Raw genomic sequence first — 23,245 nt, 5'->3', positions numbered from 1 at the left:
GGACTTTTTCCATGGACTAAAAGCCGAGTTGGCTTCTCTAGAAGTTGAGGAGTTGCCGACTTGGCGACAAATGCTGTCCTGGAAATATGGGAATATCGCGAGCTTGCGGGATAGGGGGTAGTTTACATGTCGTGAAAAAACTAAAGTGTTGTCCAGCGAAAAACACTACTCGGCGGGTGTAGTTTTTTTGTGGAAGCCGATTCGGTGCAATTGCGGTTTACGTGCTAAGAGTTTTTCGTGGGTCTGTTTAGACCGGTTACATTGAAATTTTTGCCCTAATTCTTCTAATTAAGAGGTTTACTATATAAACATTCTAGTTTGTTATTAGGGTTAGAGCATACAAACACACAAAGCGAGGAACAACTAAGAGAGAAAAAGCAAAGAGAGCCATTGTTAGGGTTTCTAACATTCACCTTGTAATTTCCCAGTTTATAGAAAAAGTTTGATTCTCGGTGCCTAGTGGATATAGCTATCTCATCGATAGTGAACCATGTAATTTTCTCGGCGTCATTTTCTTTATTGTTTGTTTGAATCTTTATTGTTTTTAATATTATTTTTCAACAATTATTTTCACTGTTGCACGACATATATATAAGGAATCATCTCAATTAGTGTACAACTAATCAATGGAGTATGAAATAATAAGGAATTATAATTTGTCAAATTTTAGTTATTCAAATTTGTTGATGAGAATGCATGCCATTGTTGGGGATTTAGCTAAAATATGACATTATTGTGTGGCTCAATTGTGTCGCTGACTCATCTCCACATCAAACAAAATTAAAAGTAAAATCATTCAACTTTCTTTTTTTGGTGTGTATATTAAATGAATCCATGATGGAGTAGCTTAGATCATGTTTGATGCACAATTATTAGTCTCTTTTAGATCAATTAGTAAGCCTAATATCACAATTATAGATGTATTAATTAAGATTAAGATTAAGCAAATATAATGATAGTTGTCATTTAGCGTATGGAATTGCTAATTTGGACCACTTGCAAAGTTGCAATTAAATACAAGTAGCAAGTAGAAGATGTTTGTTTATTAACACTTTTTGGTATTTTGCTCATAAATTGTTGTTCTTGAAATAATTGAGATTTATTTATATACTGGATCGAATTTTGAATGGAGTATAAACAATCATACTTTATGCCTAGTCAAAATTCAAATTATGTTATTTTTACTACTTTACTATTCATATATTTAAAAACTCTAAATTTTATGAAATTTAAATTAAGATAACCCATAATAGTTATCTTAAATTAAATATTCTCTATTGCTTAATTATTTATCAAAATTTAAATAAATAGACTTATTATCTTAAGTCAAATCAATATTTTGCTATATTGGATTCGAAGAGTTTAATTTGTGTATTATGGTGGAAAATTAATTGTTATCCAAATTTTATTTGTTTTGCTACAAAAATCAATAATATTGATGTTAAAAATAGTTATATGTACCATGTATCATTGTCAAATATCTCTAATAATTGAGTAAAGTTAGATCCTAATAATAGTAATTTATACTAAATGCATCCTAATTTATAGTAAATTATAATTATTATGAACCTTTTTGCTTAGTTGGCATAACAAGGTCACTTTTGGTGATATCTAATGTTGGAAAAAGGAGGTGACTTATGTTGCTTTGGCTATAGACTAAGATGAAAAAACACCTCTTGTAAGGAAGTGATATAGTCTAGAAAAAAGAATAGCATTTGTCTTAGATAAAGTGAAAATAATAACTAAAGAATATTTAACTTTTTTAGTGGTTAGAACTTAGAATCTCTTTTTACATGAAAGCAAAAGGAATAATTTATTTTAGTAGACCTAGAGTTGAAATTAGTGTATTTAATTATTATTTCATAAATGATTAGGAGAACTTATGAATTGGATAAGATCGACCATTGCTTAAATCAAATAATTTTCTTAATTCTCCACATAAAAAATTATATGATATATATAAAATATATATATATATATATATATATATATATATATATATATATATATATATATATATATATATATATATATATATATATATATATATATATATATATATGGGGTAAAGTCGGCTCTGCTGCATGAGCAACATGAGTTGGGCGTCAAGGCCTCGTTATTTTAATGGCCCAAATAAAATTAGTATATCAAAATTTTGAATTAAATATTAAAATACATCTAAATCTTCGTGAAGTATAATTTATGTCATTACTTATTTTTAATTAATGACGATTTATTAGGTTTTGGGTTTCTAGATTCCAAGTATTGTATAAATTCTTTTCAATGATATTTATTCAATCTAGGTAACTAAATAGTGTTTTTATTCCTATGTAAAAGTAGTGTAAGATTATTATGTTGTATTTTCTTCTTTAATAAATAAATTGAGCAAATAAATACTTTATTTATTCAAAATAAAATAGTAACTTATTATTGTCTCTTAGAAATAAACACATATATTTATATTCATAAAGGTTATATTCAATTTTCGCTCAGAGCCCTTTCAAAATTTTATAAATGACCTTGATATATGCCAACAAGTATATATACATATATTTATATACCAAAATTTTAGTATGTGATACCTATACGTAAACAAAATGAAGGGTTGTGGTAGATTTAGTATTCCATACTTAATACTATATATTAAGGTCGAATAGTAGTAAGTTGGTACGAATTTACATTTTGGATCCAAAATTTTAGCTCCACTTTCAATTTTATTTTGATAAATGTTGTTACGTATGTGAAAGGACAACCATCGGACTTCCTTGTATTATAACAAAAAAAAAAAAATTACTTCAAAATAATGTTATAAGAATTGTGGTCTGAATCATAAAATAATATGATTGTACGATTTAATTACGTGAATCGAGTTGAATTTGAATTAAATCACTCCATACTAATTACATTTGCTCATAGGATCATTAGAATCCGTAGGATGATCTTTCTGATTCTAATGATCAAGCTATTTGTGGTTCTCTGAGCAACAAGTTTCAAATGGCTATCGTTTCTTATTTATGGAAATGTTTGGTAAATTTAGGTACTAAATGTTGGCTCTTTATTAGAGAAAAAGTGGCTCAACAAGCCAAAAACCAATAAAAAATCTAACTGAAGTAGATCTTTTACTTTGGCTTGAAAGCCGACTTTTTAACTGGCTTAAAAGCAATTTACCAAACACTTTTTTGGCTATTTAAACAACCAACAAGCCAAAAGCCAAAAGCCAACCAAAACAACAGTGTAAAAGCCAACATCTAAATGCAAAATTTGTAGGTTCGTATGATCTAATGTTCAAATTCTATAATTTAATCCGATTTCATTCTTAAGAAATCTTTTCAATTTAAAGTGTAATCTCGAGTTTAATAACGATTTAGATGTATACACTACATGTACGAATTTCACGGTGGATCAAACTAGATTACTAGTATTGCTATACCAGGAACTATCTATTTGTTTTTGATAGGGTTATATATATATATATATATATATATATATATATATATATATATATATATATATATATATATATGCATATATATATATATATATATATAATATATATATATATATATATATATATATATATATATATATATATATATACATATATATATATATATATATATATATATATATATATATGCATACATATATATACATATGCATATATATATATGCATATATATATATATATATATATATATATATATATATATATATATATATATGTATATATATATATATGTGTATATATATATATATATATATATATATATATATATATATATATATATATATATGTATATGTATATGTATATGTATATGTATATGTATATGTATATATATATATATATATATATATATATATATATATATATATATATATATATATGTATATATATATATATATATATATATATATATATATGTATATATATATATATATATATATATATATATATATATATGTATGTATATATATATATATGTATATATGTATATATATATATATATATATATATATATATATATATATATATATATATATATATATATATATATATATATATATATATATATTTATATATGTATAAATATATATATATATATATTTATATATGTATAAATATATATATATGTAAATATATATATATATATATATATATATATATATATATATATATATATATATATATATATATATATATATATAAGTTGAATTTAATGTATTCTACGTATAAAAATAATGAATAAGATCATAACAACGATAAAAGATGACAAATAACTTATTTGTACATATAATGCCCAAAATAATTTTGATTAATAATTTCATTACTTCATTGACTAGATTTAATTAGTTAATTGCTTAAAGAAAAAAATTTCATTACTTCATTGACTAGATTTAATTAGTTAATTGCTTAAAGAAAAATAAGATCCAAGGAAAATGTATACTAGCTAGTCTCTTGAGAGATCGTCTTTTTGAGAAATATATTTTAAGTGCAACCTATTAAAGTTTAATGACTACTTACCTTGTTCTTAATGCCTACTTACATTATCCATAGTGCCTACTCACCGTATCTTTAATGCCTACTTTCATTATATTAAATGTCTGCTTATATTATTCTTAATGCATACTTATAATATTTTAAAAAATATGTAATAGGCCAGCCCAATTAAAAATGGTCTCTTAAAGAGACCGTTTCTCACAAGAATTTGTTATAATATATAGGCTTATCCGAGTACTGATATATACGTAACGTACTAAAACAAATCTGCTTAAGTGGTATACAGAATATAAAGGCCCCATCTATTTAATTTAATATCATTCTATTCGTCATAAAATCATAATTAACTTATGAAAAATACACTTCACCACTTGTTTTTCTAATTAGGAATCAATTATGCTCGTAGTTACTTTCATTTAAGATTGTCTTCTTTAATCCTCTGTTTGTTTTGTTAATTAATGACATCTGGAAACTTTTCCAATTTGTTTGGTATTACGACTTGATTTTTTTTTTTCTCTAAATTAGGAAAGATTCTTAGTTTTAATAAATTTTAATTTGGTTTTTCTTCTTAAGGACATGTGGATATGTTTTAAGTCACACTTGGCATTTATGCATTGTTTTAATAAAACATATGATAGCATACCATAACGTATTTTCTGGGATAGTCTCAAGACTTAAGGTATTTCACTAAGGTACATTGAAGCTATACGGGATATTTATGACAAAATTTCAACTAATATTTAAATACCGGTGGGGATAACAGAGCCTTTCTTGGTTAAAGTGGGACTACATAAGGAATCGACACTAAGTCCTTTCGTTTTTATAGTCATTATAGAAGAGATTTCTAAATCTATTTGGAAGACAGTACCATGGTGCATGTTATTCACTGACGATATCGTGTTGGTAGCTGAAACTAAAGAGGAAGTTAATAATAATTTGGAAGAGTGGAGGCAAGTTTTAGAAGGTCAAGGATTGCGCGCATATGCCGTACGAAAATTGAATATTTACGATGCGACATTAATGGGACATCACCGATTGTAGAGTCAGAGATGTCCATTGCTGAAGAAGTTGTTACAAGTACGACCAAGTACAAGTATTTAGGATCGATTATTCATAGATATGGGAAATTGACGAAGATGTTACTCATCAGATACAAGCGGGTTGGCTCGAGTGGCGAGCAACCACTGAAGTGCTATGTGATAGGAAGTTTCCAAGTAGGTTACAAGATAAATTTTACTGAGTGACAATTAGGTTTGCTCTGCTGTATGAGATAGAATGTTGGCCTGTAAAGAAGACTTTTGAACATATGATAGAAGTTACAGAAATACGTATGCTGAGGTGGATGTCCGGTCGCACATTGATGTATAGAAGTAGGAATATGGAGTTTAGAGAGAAATTAGGAGTTACCCTTAATTCTGCAAAATGCGCGAAAATAAATTGAGATGGTTTGGACACGTGCAAAGAAAGACTTTTGACGCCCCCTGAGGAGGATAGAAAGCATGTAGAGGTTAAGAGAAGTCAAGGAAGACCTAAGAGAACTTGAGAGGAACAAACAAAAGGTGATTTGCATAATTTACACCTCTCAGAAGACCTAATTAGGGATATGAGTAGTTGAAGGCACCTTAATCATATTGTAGACTATTAATTCCCTTTCACTTACCTGTTGGTGTTCGTGTTCTTCGGCTTTTCTCGTTTTTATTATTTTTTATTATTACTATTATTTTTATTTCTAATTTTATTTTTATTTTAATTTATTTTAATCTATTTATTTTTAATCTATTTTTATTTCTGATTTTATTTATTTTTATTTTATGTTTAATGGTCAAGCTTGTATGATAAGATGCATGCTTGCGGAGTTAGTTGCAGCTTTACTCAGTCCTATTCATTGTAGGAACTTCTCTTTTTTTTCTCGAGTCGAGGTACTCTTTGATCGTGTTCTCTTTTATGAGTTGCCGCCTTTCTTTCTCTCCTTAAACCGTGATCATAATTTTTAATAGACGGAATACATTGCATATTATGATGACTTTTTTACCAATACATATGAAACAAAAGAAGTAATTATAGTTAGAGGAGATAATGTAGTTTGAAACGTGGTATTAATGAGTAAACTTTAAAAGATATAATAACAAGTGCTATTATAGGATAATTTAACAATTGGTTGATGACATACTTCCTCGTCATTGCTCAAATATTTAGATATTCAAGATTTAATACACTTAAATGAACTTTTTTAAATTAATTAAACTTTTTGTTGGTAACAATTATTATTTTTCTATTAAAATGAAAAGACCTAAATACTCTCCACAAAACAGATAAAATAACTGCCACGTGAGCCTGTCAAACTGACGGTTGGATTCCATCAAAGATAACCTCTAGTCAAACCCATGATTAAGCCCATATTCACTACATTAACACGCTATTTCCGTGAACCAATCAAGAAACGCCATGTCAACTGTTATGAAGTACTCTAATACCCTCAAGTGTTTCTATAAATATCCCTGATGTAACATTTTAGCCTCATGTAAGAATACCTAAATTTCCTCTCTACGCAGTTATTACTTCAATAACTTTTTCCATAATATCATTAGTCACACCTAAATTACAATAATTATCATCATTATTTGGATCACTTTTCATTATTTTTTTCCCTTTTCAGATTAACTCGATCGTCGGATGGGGTTTTCGGAAAACCACCCCGAGCAAGACTAACTTTATGGTTACGGGTTTTGAATATACTTCTCGGGCAAGATCATAGGTGCTTCTTGGTAAATTCACAGTTGTGTCCAACTTCAAATTTTCATGAAAAGTATTTAAAAAGGTTTTTCCGCTCTTCATAACACTCCCTAGTTTCATATGCGGGGACAATTGTCAAAATCACTTAACTTTGAACAAAAATTCATGGTTTCACTGTGAAGAAACCTTGTTATCAATCTTGTTGCTACAGTGCATGGCATTGACACGTAAACATCACTGAGATATGTAAATTCCAATTCCCAACAAATCAGTAACTTGGCAAGACCTCTCAATCTTACCTGAATTCTCACTACTATCTTCTCAAAACAAATACGCGCTATAATTAACCCCAACAACCAACAAATTCTTAACCCTCAACCACAAACTCAAATCCTTGCAGCCTTGGCCACATACCCCAGAAAATTCAAGAAATCGGAGTTAGATTGAATCCCATCCAAAAATACATTCCTATCAGATAGGAAACCAATGAGGTAGCTGAGAGTAGAAATTCCCGACATCAGTTAGAAAGTCTCCATTTTTTCGTTCTTCGAATGGGCAAAACCTTCTTCGTGCACATTCTATGAAACATTTTTTCTTTAGTAAACTCTCTCCTCACCGTGCTAAACGTAAACGTGATATTGAGGCCTAAACCTACGCCACAGTATGTGCTTCCTAAGGATGTCAACATTATTACCTTTGATACATTGCCACACTTGACACATGGGCTCCCCTGTCCTATTTGACGTTCGAAAGCATACTACAAAAATTCTAATACCCCGTCCTAGTCATGTGGGATCTTGTTTTATTCCTTTCATCGCATATTTTCATAATATTAAATTTTAATAATTTTTAGTTATGTATAACTTTAAATATAAACGCTCCGACACACGAATTTAATGGTGCAAAGATGTTTTTGGTGAGGGACTCTTTGACCGCACTCTCCTCTATGGGTATGAGCTATGGTCATTCTTCCCCCCTAGACCCTAACTAGAGGTGTTCATTCGAGTAATCGAGTCGGTTTCGAACGGGTGTCATTCGATTCGGTTGTATTTCGGATCAGTTATATTTCGAATGCGTGTTGCGAGGGGTCATACTCGGGTCGGGTCGGTTAGTCTGTAATGCCCCAAATTTTTCTCTGTGGCATAATTTCCATTTTATTCCCTTTTCTAGTTATTTTTCTCTAAGTCTAGTTTTTAATTTAAAATATTTATTATGATATTATTTGTGAATTATTATAACTATCTCTTTTATGCTTTATAATGTGATTTAAAAGGTGCGTTAGTTATTATTATTATTATTATTATTATTATTATTATTATTATTATTTATTATTGTTGTTGTTGTTGTGTTAATATATTATTTTCATTAAATTTATGTACTACTATTATATGTCCTAGGTTATTTATTTTTGGACCAACTTGTAGTAACAAGTTTTAACTTAGGAGGACTAAATACAATTTTTTTAGTACATTATTATCATGATAGGCTTGTAAAATTAGTGTTTAATTAGGTTAATTAATTTTAATTCATGCTTAATTAATTGATACATTCTAGAATGGAATGAATGCATGAACATCCTTCAAATCTTTTCATTTTCTTTTCCTCAAGTTGATTGAACTTCCTAATGCTCATAAATTTTAGCCATTATGAAAAGTCTTTTGGGATGGTTTTTCCCCTCCTATAAATACTAACCTATTGTTATGGAAATTTTCATTCATTCATAAACTAGCTCATAAACTTTCTTTCTCTCATTCTTTTCTCTCAAAATAAAAAAAGAGAATACTTGCTTTATTTTTCTTCAAGTGCCAAAATATTATCATATTTTTGGGCTACCTTTGAAGACTTATTTTGAATTATTCAAGCTTACTTCAAGGAATTTATTTTGCAAATTATTTGGGAGATTTTCTTGGAGTTTTCTTTAATCTTCTAAAGATTATTACTTTCCTCCATTATCCAGGTAACTAGATTTTTCTTCACTTAGTTTCTTAATTAAACATAGAAGTCTTGTTTAGAATTAATTAAAATTTAAATTGATTAATTCGGTTCTATATAGTAAATTTTGCTTTAATTATTTTCGTGCATATATTATTGTTATTTTAATCTTCTATGATGTGTTATAACATAGATTTAATTTAGGATTGATTAAAATTTAATTTTCGTGTTTTGAATAATTTTAATTTAAATTATTATGAAAATCTGAAAAATCTACACTTTTTATTAATAGTAATTTGGCTGTAATTTATTGATTTTAATTTATTTCCACATTATTTTAACACTAAAAAATATGTTACAATCAGTTAGGTAATAGTGTAAATTAATTTTGATGAATTTGGGTTTAATTTTACAAAATTATTATTTAATAATGGCTTAAACTAGTTAATTTGAATTTTTTGAATTAATTAAGGTTAAGAGGAATTAAAATCTGATTTAATTTATTAATTTATTATTTTTGGTCATGTACCTAATTGCTTGGTTATGTGTTAATTTCATGTACTACTTATTTATTTAATTAGATAGTTTATGACCATTTGTTGTTAAAGTCATGTAAATAGAGAACTTAACTTTGGCATTGACTTTGACCTTGACCATTGACTTTTGTTGACTATTATAATGGTTATGTGATTTTATTTTGATGGTTTATAAAATTGTTTTGTTGCTTGTCGACAAGTTTAGAGTTGTAGTAAGGTGTATTCTTGATTAAGTTCGAATTATACTTATTCCAAACTCAGACATTACAACTTAATTGTATGATTTTGATCTTGATTGGTTTTGAACTACTCCATAGGAGTTTTGGTATTTTGGAAATGGTCATCGTGGCCTTTGGGTTTTTAATGGTAAATCCCGAGTGGTTCCTTATGAACATTTGATTTGGTTTTGGAATTTGACTTTTGGGTTCTTAAGTGTAAATCCATAGTGGTTCCTTATGAATATTGGTTTTGTTGTTATTTGGAAATCGTTGGGTAATTCCATAGTGGTTCCTTCGATTGGACAACACATCTATAGTAGATTGATTTTAGATTTAGTTGTTGTTCTCGTTATGCTGGATCTTCGGAAAACGAGAGAGATTAACCATTCTTAGACAGGGTTATATCATTGTGGTTGACCCGAGGTTCGCCCTGACTTTATCTAGGCTTAGTGGGCCGCGAATTTGTTCACTGCGTCTGATCCAAGTACGACTTGAAAATATTATTAACTTTATTTTGTTAAATTGTCTTTGAAAAGTTATCCTTGGTTTTAATTGATTTTGTTATCCTACTTTGGTATTAATTGAATTGATCAACATTATTTGACTCTATCGGTTTGACTTTTATGGTTGGATCGTTGTTAATTGATTTGAATTTTAATTAAGCCTCGCATTAGTTCTTTGTTTAAATTTGAACCTTGGTGTTAAGAACAGTCTAGTTACTAGCCACTAAGTGGTAATTTGCTGTTTAGTTGTTGCAGGTGATGATTAATTTCACTCGGAGCATCTGGGGAATAAGACTGAGAGAGTGTAGGGTTACCCAGAACATTAAGTTGAAGTTTAGATGTTTTATTTTTTTTTATTTATGGGAGTGTTTTACTCCCTGGATTATTATGTAATGACTTTTTGATTTATTTTATTCGAAGTTATAATTTTTCCGAAAATTTAGTGACCCAACTTAGTGTATTGTTTCCGCCAATACACCCTATATTAAGACGGGTCATTACATAGTCACGATTCAGTTGAAGATCGGTTATTCGAGCTATTGGGTTAGCATCAATTCGGTGTCGGTTGAAGTTCATGTCGAGTTTCAATCGGTCTCGGGTTGTCATCGGTTAATAATTGGTTCGGTTTTACCGGATGCAGATTGGGTTCGAGTATTTTTCAAGTAGAATTCGGCTATGAATTGCGAATTACTAATTACTATTGATCGAGTTAGTATCAGATTAAGTTGTTAGTCATTTTTTAATTGATGATAAGGTTCCTTTACTTAAAGCAAAATGGTGAAAATGCAAATCAATTAGTGATCATTATTACATAGTTACTTTTAATTGTTTGACCGAAAATTAAAATTATAAAGTTCTATCTATTTTCAAGCAATTCGATTAAAAGTAGTTAAATAAACATTGACCATTGATTATTAACTCTAAATATATGAAACCATGTATTTATAAAATTTATTTTATTAAAATATTTATGACTTTATTAGAATAACTAATAAGATGATTGAATATGAGTCAATCATACTTCTATGTAAAAAATTGGTTTAGGTTTACAGTAGTTCGATCTAAACTTCGTTCGGGTTAAGTCAGTTTTAGCCGGATCGAGTTCGGTTTTGAGCATGATTCGGGTCGGATATGACTCGGGTCAGTCACTATTAAGTTCGGGTAATCTCGGTTAATAGTTATGTGTCGGTTAGAAAAATCGGTTACAGCTCGGGTTCAGTTTTTTCATTTTCGATTTTCAACCGGTTCGGGTATAGCTTCGAGTCGGGTAATATCGGTTCGATAAACCTAAAAAGGAACACATTTTCGGATCGATTTACTTTCGATTTCGGATTGGATTTTCAGGTCGGGTCACTTTTGAACAGCTCTAACCCTAACCAAAATTTTCTATGAGCGGGACACTGGGTATGATGATGATGATGATGTGTTTGGTGCAAGTAAATAATAATGGAGGAAGTATTATTTTTATTAAATAATAAATTTGATGAATGAAAAGTGGGGACCATAAACATTTGAAAATATTAAAAAAGTTAGTGGGAAAAGTATGAGACCAGATCACAACTAATTAAAAAATGTGTGTAATAAAGTTAGTGGGAAACATTTGAAAAACATAAGGAATATAAAAATGTTAAGATGAAGTTAGTGGAAGATATATAGGAACCGTAAACATTACTCCTTAAAATATTAAAATGAGGATGAACAAGGTTATTTTTTTTCCAAATTAAAATTTGTGATATAAATAGAAAGATTCTTTATGTGAACAACAAATGCAACATTCAAAATGGCAAATGGGAAAATTTTTAAGGAACGAGGGAGTACTTGTGAATGGTGGAATAAAGATTAAGAAAATAACTTTCAATGCATTTTTGTCTATTTTATCGTCTTTGGATGGTAGGTGAAAAAGTAATGATGTGATTGAGAATTAAGTAGGGGTAGGTGACAAAAAGCAATTTAATAATTTATATTTTACCTGTACTTTTTTTCCTTGTACAAGTATTGCAAATAGGGATGAACATAGTCCTGGACCCTAAGGCTCCAGACTCGACAAGACCCCAATTTAAGGGTATGGATCCATCTATTTTTCGATACTATGGGTTGGGTTAGATTTTGGTCCATGACATTAGGGTCCGGCTCCGGGTACACACATTTGAGACCCAAAATTAGGGATGGCAATGGGTCGAACTCGGCTTGGATTATACATACTCCGACTTTGCTCTAGATAATAGTCAGATTATTATCAAACTTTATCGTTGTGAAATTGTACTAATAATTTTAAAGCATACAAAATTAACAAAATATATTTTTCAAATACAATTTAAGAAAAAAAATATGTATTTTGAATTCAAGTTTAACAAGAGGAATAGTCCTACTACTACAATTTAACAAAATTTTCTCGCATTTTGATTTGACGTATTTTATTTCTCTTGATCTGATTTGTCGTATTTTGATTGATTAATCTAAATAAAAATACCAAGTAGTTTTTCATAATCGAAAATTACAATTAGTATGAAAGAGAGCTTGAATTAGTCACATCTAGAGTCTTAAAAGGAAACAAGATATTGGGGTAAAAGTCAAATTCAAAGTTGGATTTCCTTCAGGTTGGAGTCAGGTCAGAGTGTTGGATTTTTTATAAGGTCCAACTCCGGTCCGTCTCTAACTCGGACTCAGATCGTAAAGTCGGAGTCGGATAACTTTTTCCTCGTACTCGAATCGGATTATTATCGAGTCAGACTAGGGTTGGATTCGGACTAAATTGCCATCCCTACCCAAAATCGACCTAGAATCGACCCGTAGACCCATTTACATCTTTTTTCTTTCAAAATTATACTATATTAGTTATTATGTGTATTTAATTGTTTGATTTAGAATTTTTTTATATTTTAGAACATTACTTTATTTGAAACATTGTCGGTTCATGTAATTTGAAATGTAATCGTTTTAGAACTTGAATATCGGAAAGCTTCATATATTTGGTCGCTCAATCAATATAAAATATTAAAGATCCTTGTTAGACCACTCGTCCACTCCCATTGGTGTGAAAATTTTATATGAGTGGAAAATTTTTTGTGGGTTTTTGTATCTCATTAGTCTCTTTAGAGACCATCCATTTGAGAGTCGTATTTTAAGCGCAGTCCATTAAAGATTAATGCCTACTTACCGTAATTTTAATGCCTACTTACATTATCCTTAATGCTTACTTACCGTATCCTTAATGCCTACTTTCAATATTTTAAATGACTACTTACATCATTCTTAATGACTACTTACATTATTTTCAAAAATACATAATAGGCCGGTCCAATTAGATCTAGTCTCTCAAAGAGACCGTCTCTCACAAGAATTTGAGGTAAAAAAAATTTTGCAAATGTCTAAAAAACACTCAATGAGGAGTAATTTTCCACAACCCGAAACAAATAGAAACTTGACACTTGTCCTAATAACATTTTTCATTTTTTTTAAATAGGTATTTTTATTTAATACGTATTTTAAAAAAAATATACACATATATATAAATGGTCATAAAATTTTATGCTTTAAAATTAGACACTCATTTTGCTATATTTAAACATAGTTAAGAAATTATTTTTTAAAAATTTTATATAGATTAGTATTCAGAAAGTGATGAGAAAACATTTTTGTTTTCTCATTGATGAGATAACTTTTCTATATAAAAAATTTCCAAAAAAATGTACAGAAATATTGGTGAGGAAATTTTTTTCTCTCACCCTTGAGAGTGCTCTTAATTGAAAATGTTTAAATAATTTTATACAAATTTATACTATATTATGAAAATATTTTAGAAAAAAAATATTGATTTAGACCCAAATACAAATCTTAGATCGCAAAATCCCTAAGGGTCAGCGTCTGAATTTTTCAGACCATATGATTCTCGTTCCGAACTTGGGTCTAATTATAGGTCTTGATTTGGGTCTAGCTAGACCCGATCCAGATATGACCATGCCCATTTGAAATTGTAAAACAACTAAAATAGGTAAAAAGTGCGATTATGAAATGAAGAAAGTATTTACCCAATCTTAAAAGTGGTCACCCATTCCATTGTGTCGCCACCTTTTTTAATGAAATTACAAAAATACCGTTAAATCTATTTTTTTAATTATAAAATATAAATTAATATTATTCAACTAAAATTATTAATGATAATTAAAATAAAATAAAAACTATTGATTAAAAAAATTTAATAAAATCAAAAAATAGGCACGTTTTATATGTGCGATTGGGTCTAATTTATTTATTTAATTAATATTTTTTATTTATTTAAATTTTAGCTCGGTTTATAGTGCAAAAAAGCAAAAGTTTATAGTGTTGAAATTTGATACGTGTTCACTCTTTAGGCATATATTTTGATAGGAAAATCATATTAATTCAAGGTTTGATTTCAAGAGTTATCCAACGATATATTATATGACAATTGAGCGAAAAATGACGATCGTTTAAAGTTTGCTTGTGCTGAAATTTTATAATATATTTACTCTTGTGACCATAACTTTAATAGGACATTTATGCAAGGTTTGCAGCATTAAAAACTAGATTTCAAGAGCTTTCAAGAGATATTATATTCTCAATTCTAATAACCGAATGAGAAATGACAACTGTTTAAATTTTGCACTGATTTTAGTAACCCAGTAGCATAAAACGCGCAAATGGACCACGATAGAGTTGTGTAAAACGCGTGACTGGACCGCAGTAAAGTCACACAAAACGTGCCACTAAACCGCAGTCCAGTCGCGTGTTTTGATCGACTCTACTACATTCGAGGCTTGTATTGTGCAACTCTACCATGTTACACATCTCAACCGTGGTCTAGTCGCACGTAAACTTTAAATGGTTTTTATTTCTCGCTCGCAACGAAATTGCACATATAATATATCGTTGAAATGCTTTTGAAGTCTAGTTTCAAATGCAAATATTACATCAGTGTGAATTTCCTATCAGAAATTATGGTATCAGAAATTATGGCTAAAAGAGTGAACACGTATCAAATTTCAGTTTTTAGTTAATAATTAATATTAATTAACCAATTTTTTTGTTTTTGTATTAATATTCTTGATTTATTCACCAAATAAATTTAGTATTTAGTAAATTAATCAATATTAATTAATTTAAGTTTTTATTTAATTAATAATAATAAAGTTAATTAATAATTATTTTAATTTACATAAAATAATTTTAGTTTAACTACTATTAATATTTATATTAATTACGATATCATTCAATTAATAATTAATTTTGTGATCAAATTTATCAACTATATTGTTTCTATGTTCAATTTAAGTTCAAAGCGTTATTCTAGAGCAAAATTAGAGAGATAAATTTATGAAAATCATTAAAGACAATATTAAAAAATTCAATATATAAAGAATGACTACACATTAAAAATAATAACTAATACCCGATATTTATTCTCGTATAGTCGTTCATCTCCATATTTTGATCTTGATAATAAATACACAAATTCTATGTGAGAGACGGTCTCTTTGAGAGACCATCTTTAATTGAGCCAACTCATTATATATTTTTTAAAATATTGTAAAAAGACATTAAAAATGATACAAGTAGACATTTACGATATTGAAAGTAAGCATTAAAGATACGGTAAATAAGCATTAAAGATAATATAAGTAGACATTAAAAATACAATAAGCAGACTTTAATCTTTCATAGACCGTGACTAGTTCTAATAAATATACATATTAGTGAACAGTGATATAAGGAGAAATGTCGCAAACAATAAGTTCACCAAGAGTTGAACCAAATTAGCAGCTAGAATACACGGACACTTCTCTAGACTGGTGTGTCCCGCGTCGGACACGGACACGCGAAAATCCGTGTCCGACACGCCAAATGAAGTGTCCAATATTTTAATATTTTTTCGGACACGCGGACACGGTATGGACACGACAAGGGACACGACAAGCAGTCAAGGACACGTTTTTTTGAAAAAAAAAATAAAAATAAAAGTTGAAATGTTGTTCTTGATTTTTTTGTATATCCTCTTTGAATATTTGTTAATTGCTATTTGTTAAGGTTAAATTGTTAATGTGTTATTTGTTAATCTTAAATTCTTAATCTTAGTGTTTGTAATTTGAATTTTGAAAAGTTGAAATGTTGTTTTTGATTTTTTTGTATATCCTCTTTGAATATTTGTTAATTGTTATTTGTTAATGTTAAATTGTTCATGTGTTTGTAATTTGAATTTTGAAAAGTTGAAATGTTGTTCATGATTTTTTTGTATATCCTCTTTGAATATTTGTTAATTGTTATTTGTTAATGTTAAACTGTTAATGTGTTATTTGTTAATCTTGATTTTTAAATCTTAAATTTACCTACTTATTTGGTTTTCTTTAATTTGGTTTGTATGACTATTTTTAAATACTCATGTTGTTTATTTGGTACTTATTTGCATTTTATGTGTGTTTTATGTTTTTAAAGTGTTTATTTACATATATCAAATGAAAGATTGTAAAATTATCTTTAATTTGATATATTTATTATATTACCATTTTCGTGTCCCCGTGTCCGCCATTTTTAAGTTAGCGTTTTTCCGTACCCGTGTCGTGTCCGTGTCCGTGTCCGTGTCCGTGTCCGTGTCTGTTTTAGTGCAACCTAGATTAGCAGTCATATAAAAAGTATACCATCAAAATGGATATATATTTATAATAATAACCTTAGCTTATAAAAAACGTACCAACTTTTCTTCTTCTTCTCCTTCTCTCTATCCTCTCCCACCAACAAACACAAAGACAAACACCCTCCTCTGTTAAATTAAGTAATTAAAATTTTAAATAAAAAATGGGCGCCGGAATGTCTTTTGACGGCGATAATTCTGGAGAAAAATCGTCTGTTAGTCGCCGGAAGCTAGAAGATATACCAGAAAGCTGTATAGCTATGGTGTTAGGCTACCTTGACCCGCCGGAGATTTGCCGGTTAGCCCGAATTAACCGGGCTTTTCGTGATGCTTCTTCTGCTGACTTTATTTGGGTAAATAAACTTCCCACGAATTATTCCTTCATTATTCATAAATTATCTGATAAATATAAGGATGATTATGAAGATATCAACAGCCATAGTAGTGATGATAAAATGGTGGGCTTAACGAAGAAGAATGTTTTTGCCCGTCTTTCTCGGCCTAATCTTTTTGATTCAGGCACTAAGGTAATTTTAATCTTAAGTTTTTCTATGTTTTTATTATTTTTTTTTAAATTTTTTTATATGTTTAGTGTCATTTTTCCAAATTATGATATAAAAAACAAAATCTTGTGTGAGACGGTATCATTATTTAACTTTTTTTTTAATAGTTTAATTTTTCACAATTATTAGCGCATAATCTCTAGATGATTTTGTCAATATCTCCATGAAAAATACTAATAAAAGTAATTCTTTTATTTTTAATTAAATGTCTTATTTTATTACCATCATCCACCTAAACCTTTTTTTCTTTAATATTTTAGTTCTCATTTGAATATATCCACCTAAACTAATAAAAGTTTGTATTTTATTATGATTAAAAGTTCAAATATAGTTTAATTAAATTTTATTTAATTGTATCAATGTAAATTATATTTAATTGTATCAATGTAAATTATATTAAATAATTTTTTTAATTATTACTTAAGTACGATCACAAATATGTAACATTAAAATAACACATCATAAGAATTTAATTACAATAGAAATGACGATTATTTGTTATACTCTGCTAGTTTGCTGTAAAATATGTATACACAAAATTTTTTTTTGTTCGGCATGCATTTTGGATGTCCAACATATTGCATATATATTAAGTTAATTATTTATTTGTATTATCAAATAAAGTTTTTTTTGTTGTATATTATTTATTATGAATACATTTCCTGGCTATGTGTTACAATGACAAAAAGAAAAGCCACAGTTTTTATGTAGTTGAAGCTTTATGGGATTTTTTTTTATTTTTATTTGTATATGTATATTCTACATGTCTGTGTTTATGTGTGCATCAGTGTATATGCAAGTTAATTTGCTTCTATTTGGGATTTATAATCTTTTAAAATAAACTTTGCCAGATGTGATTGTTGAGTTTTATATTTAATTTAAAATAATCTACAAAAACCCAACCTTAATCCAATAACTTTGTGTTCTTTGGATCTTGTTTGTAATAGATAAGAGAATATTCAAAAATGTTTATTGGTTCCACCCTTTAAAACTTTTGAATGAGGAGTTATATAAGTTATCTTGAATAGACGGTCTTTAAAACAGAGTTGTTATTTACTTGACCTTATAACCGAACTCGATTTTAACCCAACTTTGAAACGAGTTTGAACTCATGGTAAAACCAATATGAACATAGTTTCAATATTCAACCAATCCGAAACACTTGATCTAACTATCAATCACAAAATAAATGGTTAGTGTCTACACTTTAAGGCTTTCGTGTGTGGAGGTAGTTATAGAGTATATAAGACATCATGGGTCTTCATGGAGATAAGTTATATACTCGATCACTTATAAATTATCAATCACTTATAAATTAGTTTTTACTACTCACATTTTAATGAGATTGAATGGTTAAATGTACGCAACCTTACTTTGGCATTATTTCCGATGACTCTTTAATAGATCCAATTGGTATGGAAAGAAAGTAAATATCACACTATTTGGCCTTTGTCTTCTCGGTAACATGTTTCACTATGAATTGATGTCTTTATTCATATAGATGTTGATATTTATTATTCATTTCTTATTAAGATTGTCTTGATAATTTGATAAGCTTGAGTCTCTTAACTGTACTGAATTTAAAAATTCAAGTTGTGCTTAAATATCAATGTCACTATAAAACATATGTGAAGTTAGTGTGGGAGGAGGGGGAGCTAATAGTGATCTAATAATAGAACAAATTACTCAGTTATGTAGCAAACTGTTATCATTATCATTCACCCAATCACCCTTGTCTTATTGAACAGAAATTTCCATGAAATTTCTCTGAAAATGATATTACATGAACCTGTTTAACTTATGATTCTTCGTATAGAGTACTTGATACTCTGCCATGGATCGGATAAAGGCGGTAAAGTACGCATCAACGTATGCGGTATGCCAAATTGCTACATGAGTCCAAGTAACATGTCAATTTAAAGGAATTTAGAAGGACCATTTTCGAATATTTACATGAACTGTCTTTACAATTTTACAGTTTAAAGAAGTTATGCACAATTTATAAGTTCTTGGAGCCCTCTTCTTCCCATAGTCATATGGTTTTGGGATAATATGTCTCTTTGGCTCATGAACTGTGTCCACCTCGTGTCTCCCCTTAATATGTTGACATTCACAATAAGTCCAGCCTAATTTAACACTTATGCTTGGATTCTCCATTATACTTCAAATCCTTGACCCAGTTTCATGGGTTAAGACACTGAAGCATACATCGATGTATGTCACATTGGCCACTGCTTTTAGTACGAGAAACATGGCAATTTACATTTGGACGGACTTTTTTCGAGTATTTTTTCCAGTGTACAGCTGATTCCTTTGTATAAAAGAAGTTGGCAGTTGATACTTGATAGTGATTTCTTTTCTTGGGTAGGAAATATGGTTGGACAAGAATACTGGTGGGGTGTGTGTGTCAATTTCATCAAAGGCCCTGTCGATTACTGGCATCGATGACAGGCGGTACTGGAATCATATTCCTACTGAGGAATCTAGGTAAGCTTCCATTCAAATATTTTGTGCTTTGTCTCCATCTGACTGCCCAATTCTGTGCTTTGTCTCGATCTGAGCTTTCAATTACTGAAGTCCCATAGTATTTTTCAGTGCTGATCAGTCTTTTGATAATGACTTTGCTGATACTACAGTTCTAGTTTCTGGTCTTTTATAGCAGAAACCAGTTAGTATGTAAACATTCCAAGTGCCAAGCAATTTATAATTTCCGCTTTGTGGTTGTTAATGCATTTTTTCGTTGACTCTCGAAGTAGGCCGTTGATAACTTGAGGGGTTGTTTGGATTGGAAGAAAATATTTTTCGTAAAAAATCTCGAATTGAAATATAAGATGATATAGAGTCTTCCATCTCGTAAATATTTTCCTCTAAAACCGAAAGAAAATTAATTTTCGGAGCATATCTAGTGCTTCTTTTTTTAGCTTAGTAGTAGTTTTCTATCAAACCAAACAAAGAAACTTATAATCATTTGTATTTTTCATTGAGAGAAAATTATTTTCATCGAAAACATTTTGTCAAACAAAACACCCCTGGAGGCGGAAAAGACAGTGCCTGCCCTTGTTTTTCTGTCCGCCTTACTGGATTTGTTAGAAAGTCAATATGGCTTCTGGATTTGGACCTATTAGTCAAAGTCTCTAAATATGTCCTGGAAAAGTTGATTAAAAAGATTGTCTGAATGTTCACTTTGACATTTTTGGAGATGCCTTCCTTGAAATTAAGGCTATTCTTGAAAACTCTATTAGAATTGCTTTCATTAATCATTATTAAAGTTAATTGTTAAAGTATCTATTGCATCATACATAGGGTCGTTCCTGACTTTTGGCAAGGTAGACATTTGCCTAGTGTCTAGAGCTTAGAGTGTGGGCAATACCTCAATTTGTCAATGTTGTCATGTAGGATGTAAAACGCTATTTGTAAAATTATAAGTTATGACAACTATATTTTTGTCAAACATCCATTAAAGACCGAAATCGACCCTCTATAGAATGTCTATTTCTTTCATTTTGCTTAGGGCCCAAAATTGTTAGGAACGACACTATTCATACATGTGAGTTCTCCCACATCGGAGAAAAGAGAAGAAACTAAACCCGAGAAGTAACTCCTACTACTATCAATTGATTAGAGACTGTAAATGAGTTACCTTTTCTTCTTGTTTGGGTAGCTCAGATCATTTCTTAAATTCTATCGTTCGAATAAAACTCAAAACGGTATCATTTTTACTAATAAATTGTGGGTTAAAGACGGTTGACTAATTGGTTGTTGAAATGTATTCTGTGCTAGATTCCAGACAGTAGCATATCTTCTTCAAATATGGTGGTTTGAAGTATGTGGGGAGCTTGAGTTCAAATTCCCTGTAGGGACATACGGTATCTTCTTTCGACTCCACCTGGGCAAGTCCTCAAAGAGGTTTGGACGTCGCATATGTAACGTAGAGCATATACACGGATGGAACGTAAGGCCTGTCCGATTTCAGCTGACAACATCAGACGGTCAGCAAACTGTTTCGGAATACTACTTGGATAGTCCAGGATCATGGATCCTCTACCATGGAGGTGATTTTATCATAAAGGATCCTGATAAATTGATAAAGATCAAGTTCTCGGCTAGGCAGATCGATTGCACACATATGAAAGGCGGTCTTTCTTTAGATTCTGTCATGATTTTGCCCAAGAGTATAGCCCATACTGCTTGATTGTATTTGTAGATATGTTAAATATTTATGTGGTTTTTCTCGAACCACCAAGAGAATCTTTGGTCACATTCTCCTTTATGGGTATGTGTTGCCGCTTGCCATTTCTCCCAGACCTTGATCGTAGTTTCTATGAACAGAATATACTGGGTACGATAATGATGATGATGTTAGATATTCAGGAATTGATTAGAGAGAATAGAATAGAAAAGTTTGCACATTGCAGTTTGGTATAAGGTTTTTTTTTTGTATGTGTACATATTCAAAAAGAACAAGGCAGGAAGGTTGGCTTTGTTTGAGGTTATGGTCTTGTAGGAAAATTTCTTAATTGTTGTCTGTATTTTTGTTAAGGTGTAATCTGTTCTGAAATTTGAGTTAGCAGAAATATCTAATTTGTTGAGATTTGAGCAATTTTTTAGTGGTGTTGTAATTTTTAGGACACTTTATCTTGGCCCTTAAACTAGAGATTTGAGCATTTTTATTTGAAATGATTATTTACTTTTGTAGTTTTAATGAGTTTGGGTCTTTATAGGAGTGAATAGAGAGTTTGATGGATTTTATTGTCTTTAATAGTTGTATCAAGGCTTTAGAGACACTTTCAAATTTGTTTGTCAGAAATAGTTTTATGTGCGATTTTGAATAAAGCAAAGATATGAAATTAAATAATAGATAAGTAACTACGAGGTTCAGCTACAAATAGTCTAATCCCACCTAGGATTCTCATAACTAATTTGATTCAAAACCTTTTTTCATTAATCTTTTCGAATCCTAGATCTACTTAGAATAACTCACTATCTTCTACTCACACTGATTCTTCCGCTACAAAACGATATACAAATTTTCTTATTTGTACAAGATAAACTCATCACTCGAATAGAGTAAACAACAATTTAAAAAATGTCAAAATATAAGGCTTTAACAAAATGTAACTCTCAACTAAACAATTAATTACAAGAATAATAATGAATGAGAGAAACTTAACAAAGAGCTTTTTTGAATGATGTTGTACGTATTTTATCTATAAGTCGTTCTTCTTTTGTTGAAGAGTATATATAGATGTAGAAGCCTCAAAGTTACCGTCTTAAAGCACCAATTCCTCAACATAAAACTTGGCAACATGTCCTATTTTGAACAATTATTTGAACATTTAATACAAATCCCTTTGGACTCTTTCTTTATGTTTAAACCTTAGAAGATATTATATCAAACAATAGACTAGAAATTATTGTATAAACGTTTAAATGTTTAGAAACTATAGATTAGAAATTACAGAACAAATTTTTTGTAAACAATAGATAAAAAATACTTATTTTAAAATATCAGATTCAAGCACATCAAACCAAGCCCTACAATCCTATAATTTAGGAGTTTATATTGTATTATAATTTTTTATGCGTTTAACACTAATAACTTACCATAAAAATAA

The 23,245-nt window shown here is 29.3% G+C and overlaps 1 protein-coding gene across 1 annotated transcript; it reads left to right on the top strand.

Annotated features, from left to right (window-relative positions):
* Positions 1–17,111: 17,111 nt before the first annotated feature.
* LOC130809935 (F-box protein PP2-A13) lies at positions 17,112–22,616 on the top strand. Its single transcript, XM_057675810.1, has 3 exons — positions 17,112–17,594; positions 19,999–20,117; positions 21,411–22,616. Exons 1-3 carry the CDS (start codon positions 17,232–17,234, stop codon positions 21,820–21,822), a joined length of 894 nt encoding a protein of 297 aa, XP_057531793.1. The 5' UTR covers positions 17,112–17,231; the 3' UTR covers positions 21,823–22,616.
* Positions 22,617–23,245: the final 629 nt, after the last annotated feature.

This window comes from Amaranthus tricolor, chromosome 4, assembly GCF_026212465.1.
Source record: "Amaranthus tricolor cultivar Red isolate AtriRed21 chromosome 4, ASM2621246v1, whole genome shotgun sequence".
In the NCBI taxonomy this organism is placed as follows: Eukaryota; Viridiplantae; Streptophyta; class Magnoliopsida; order Caryophyllales; family Amaranthaceae; genus Amaranthus; species Amaranthus tricolor.
This window is presented reverse-complemented; position numbering and strand designations above follow the sequence as displayed.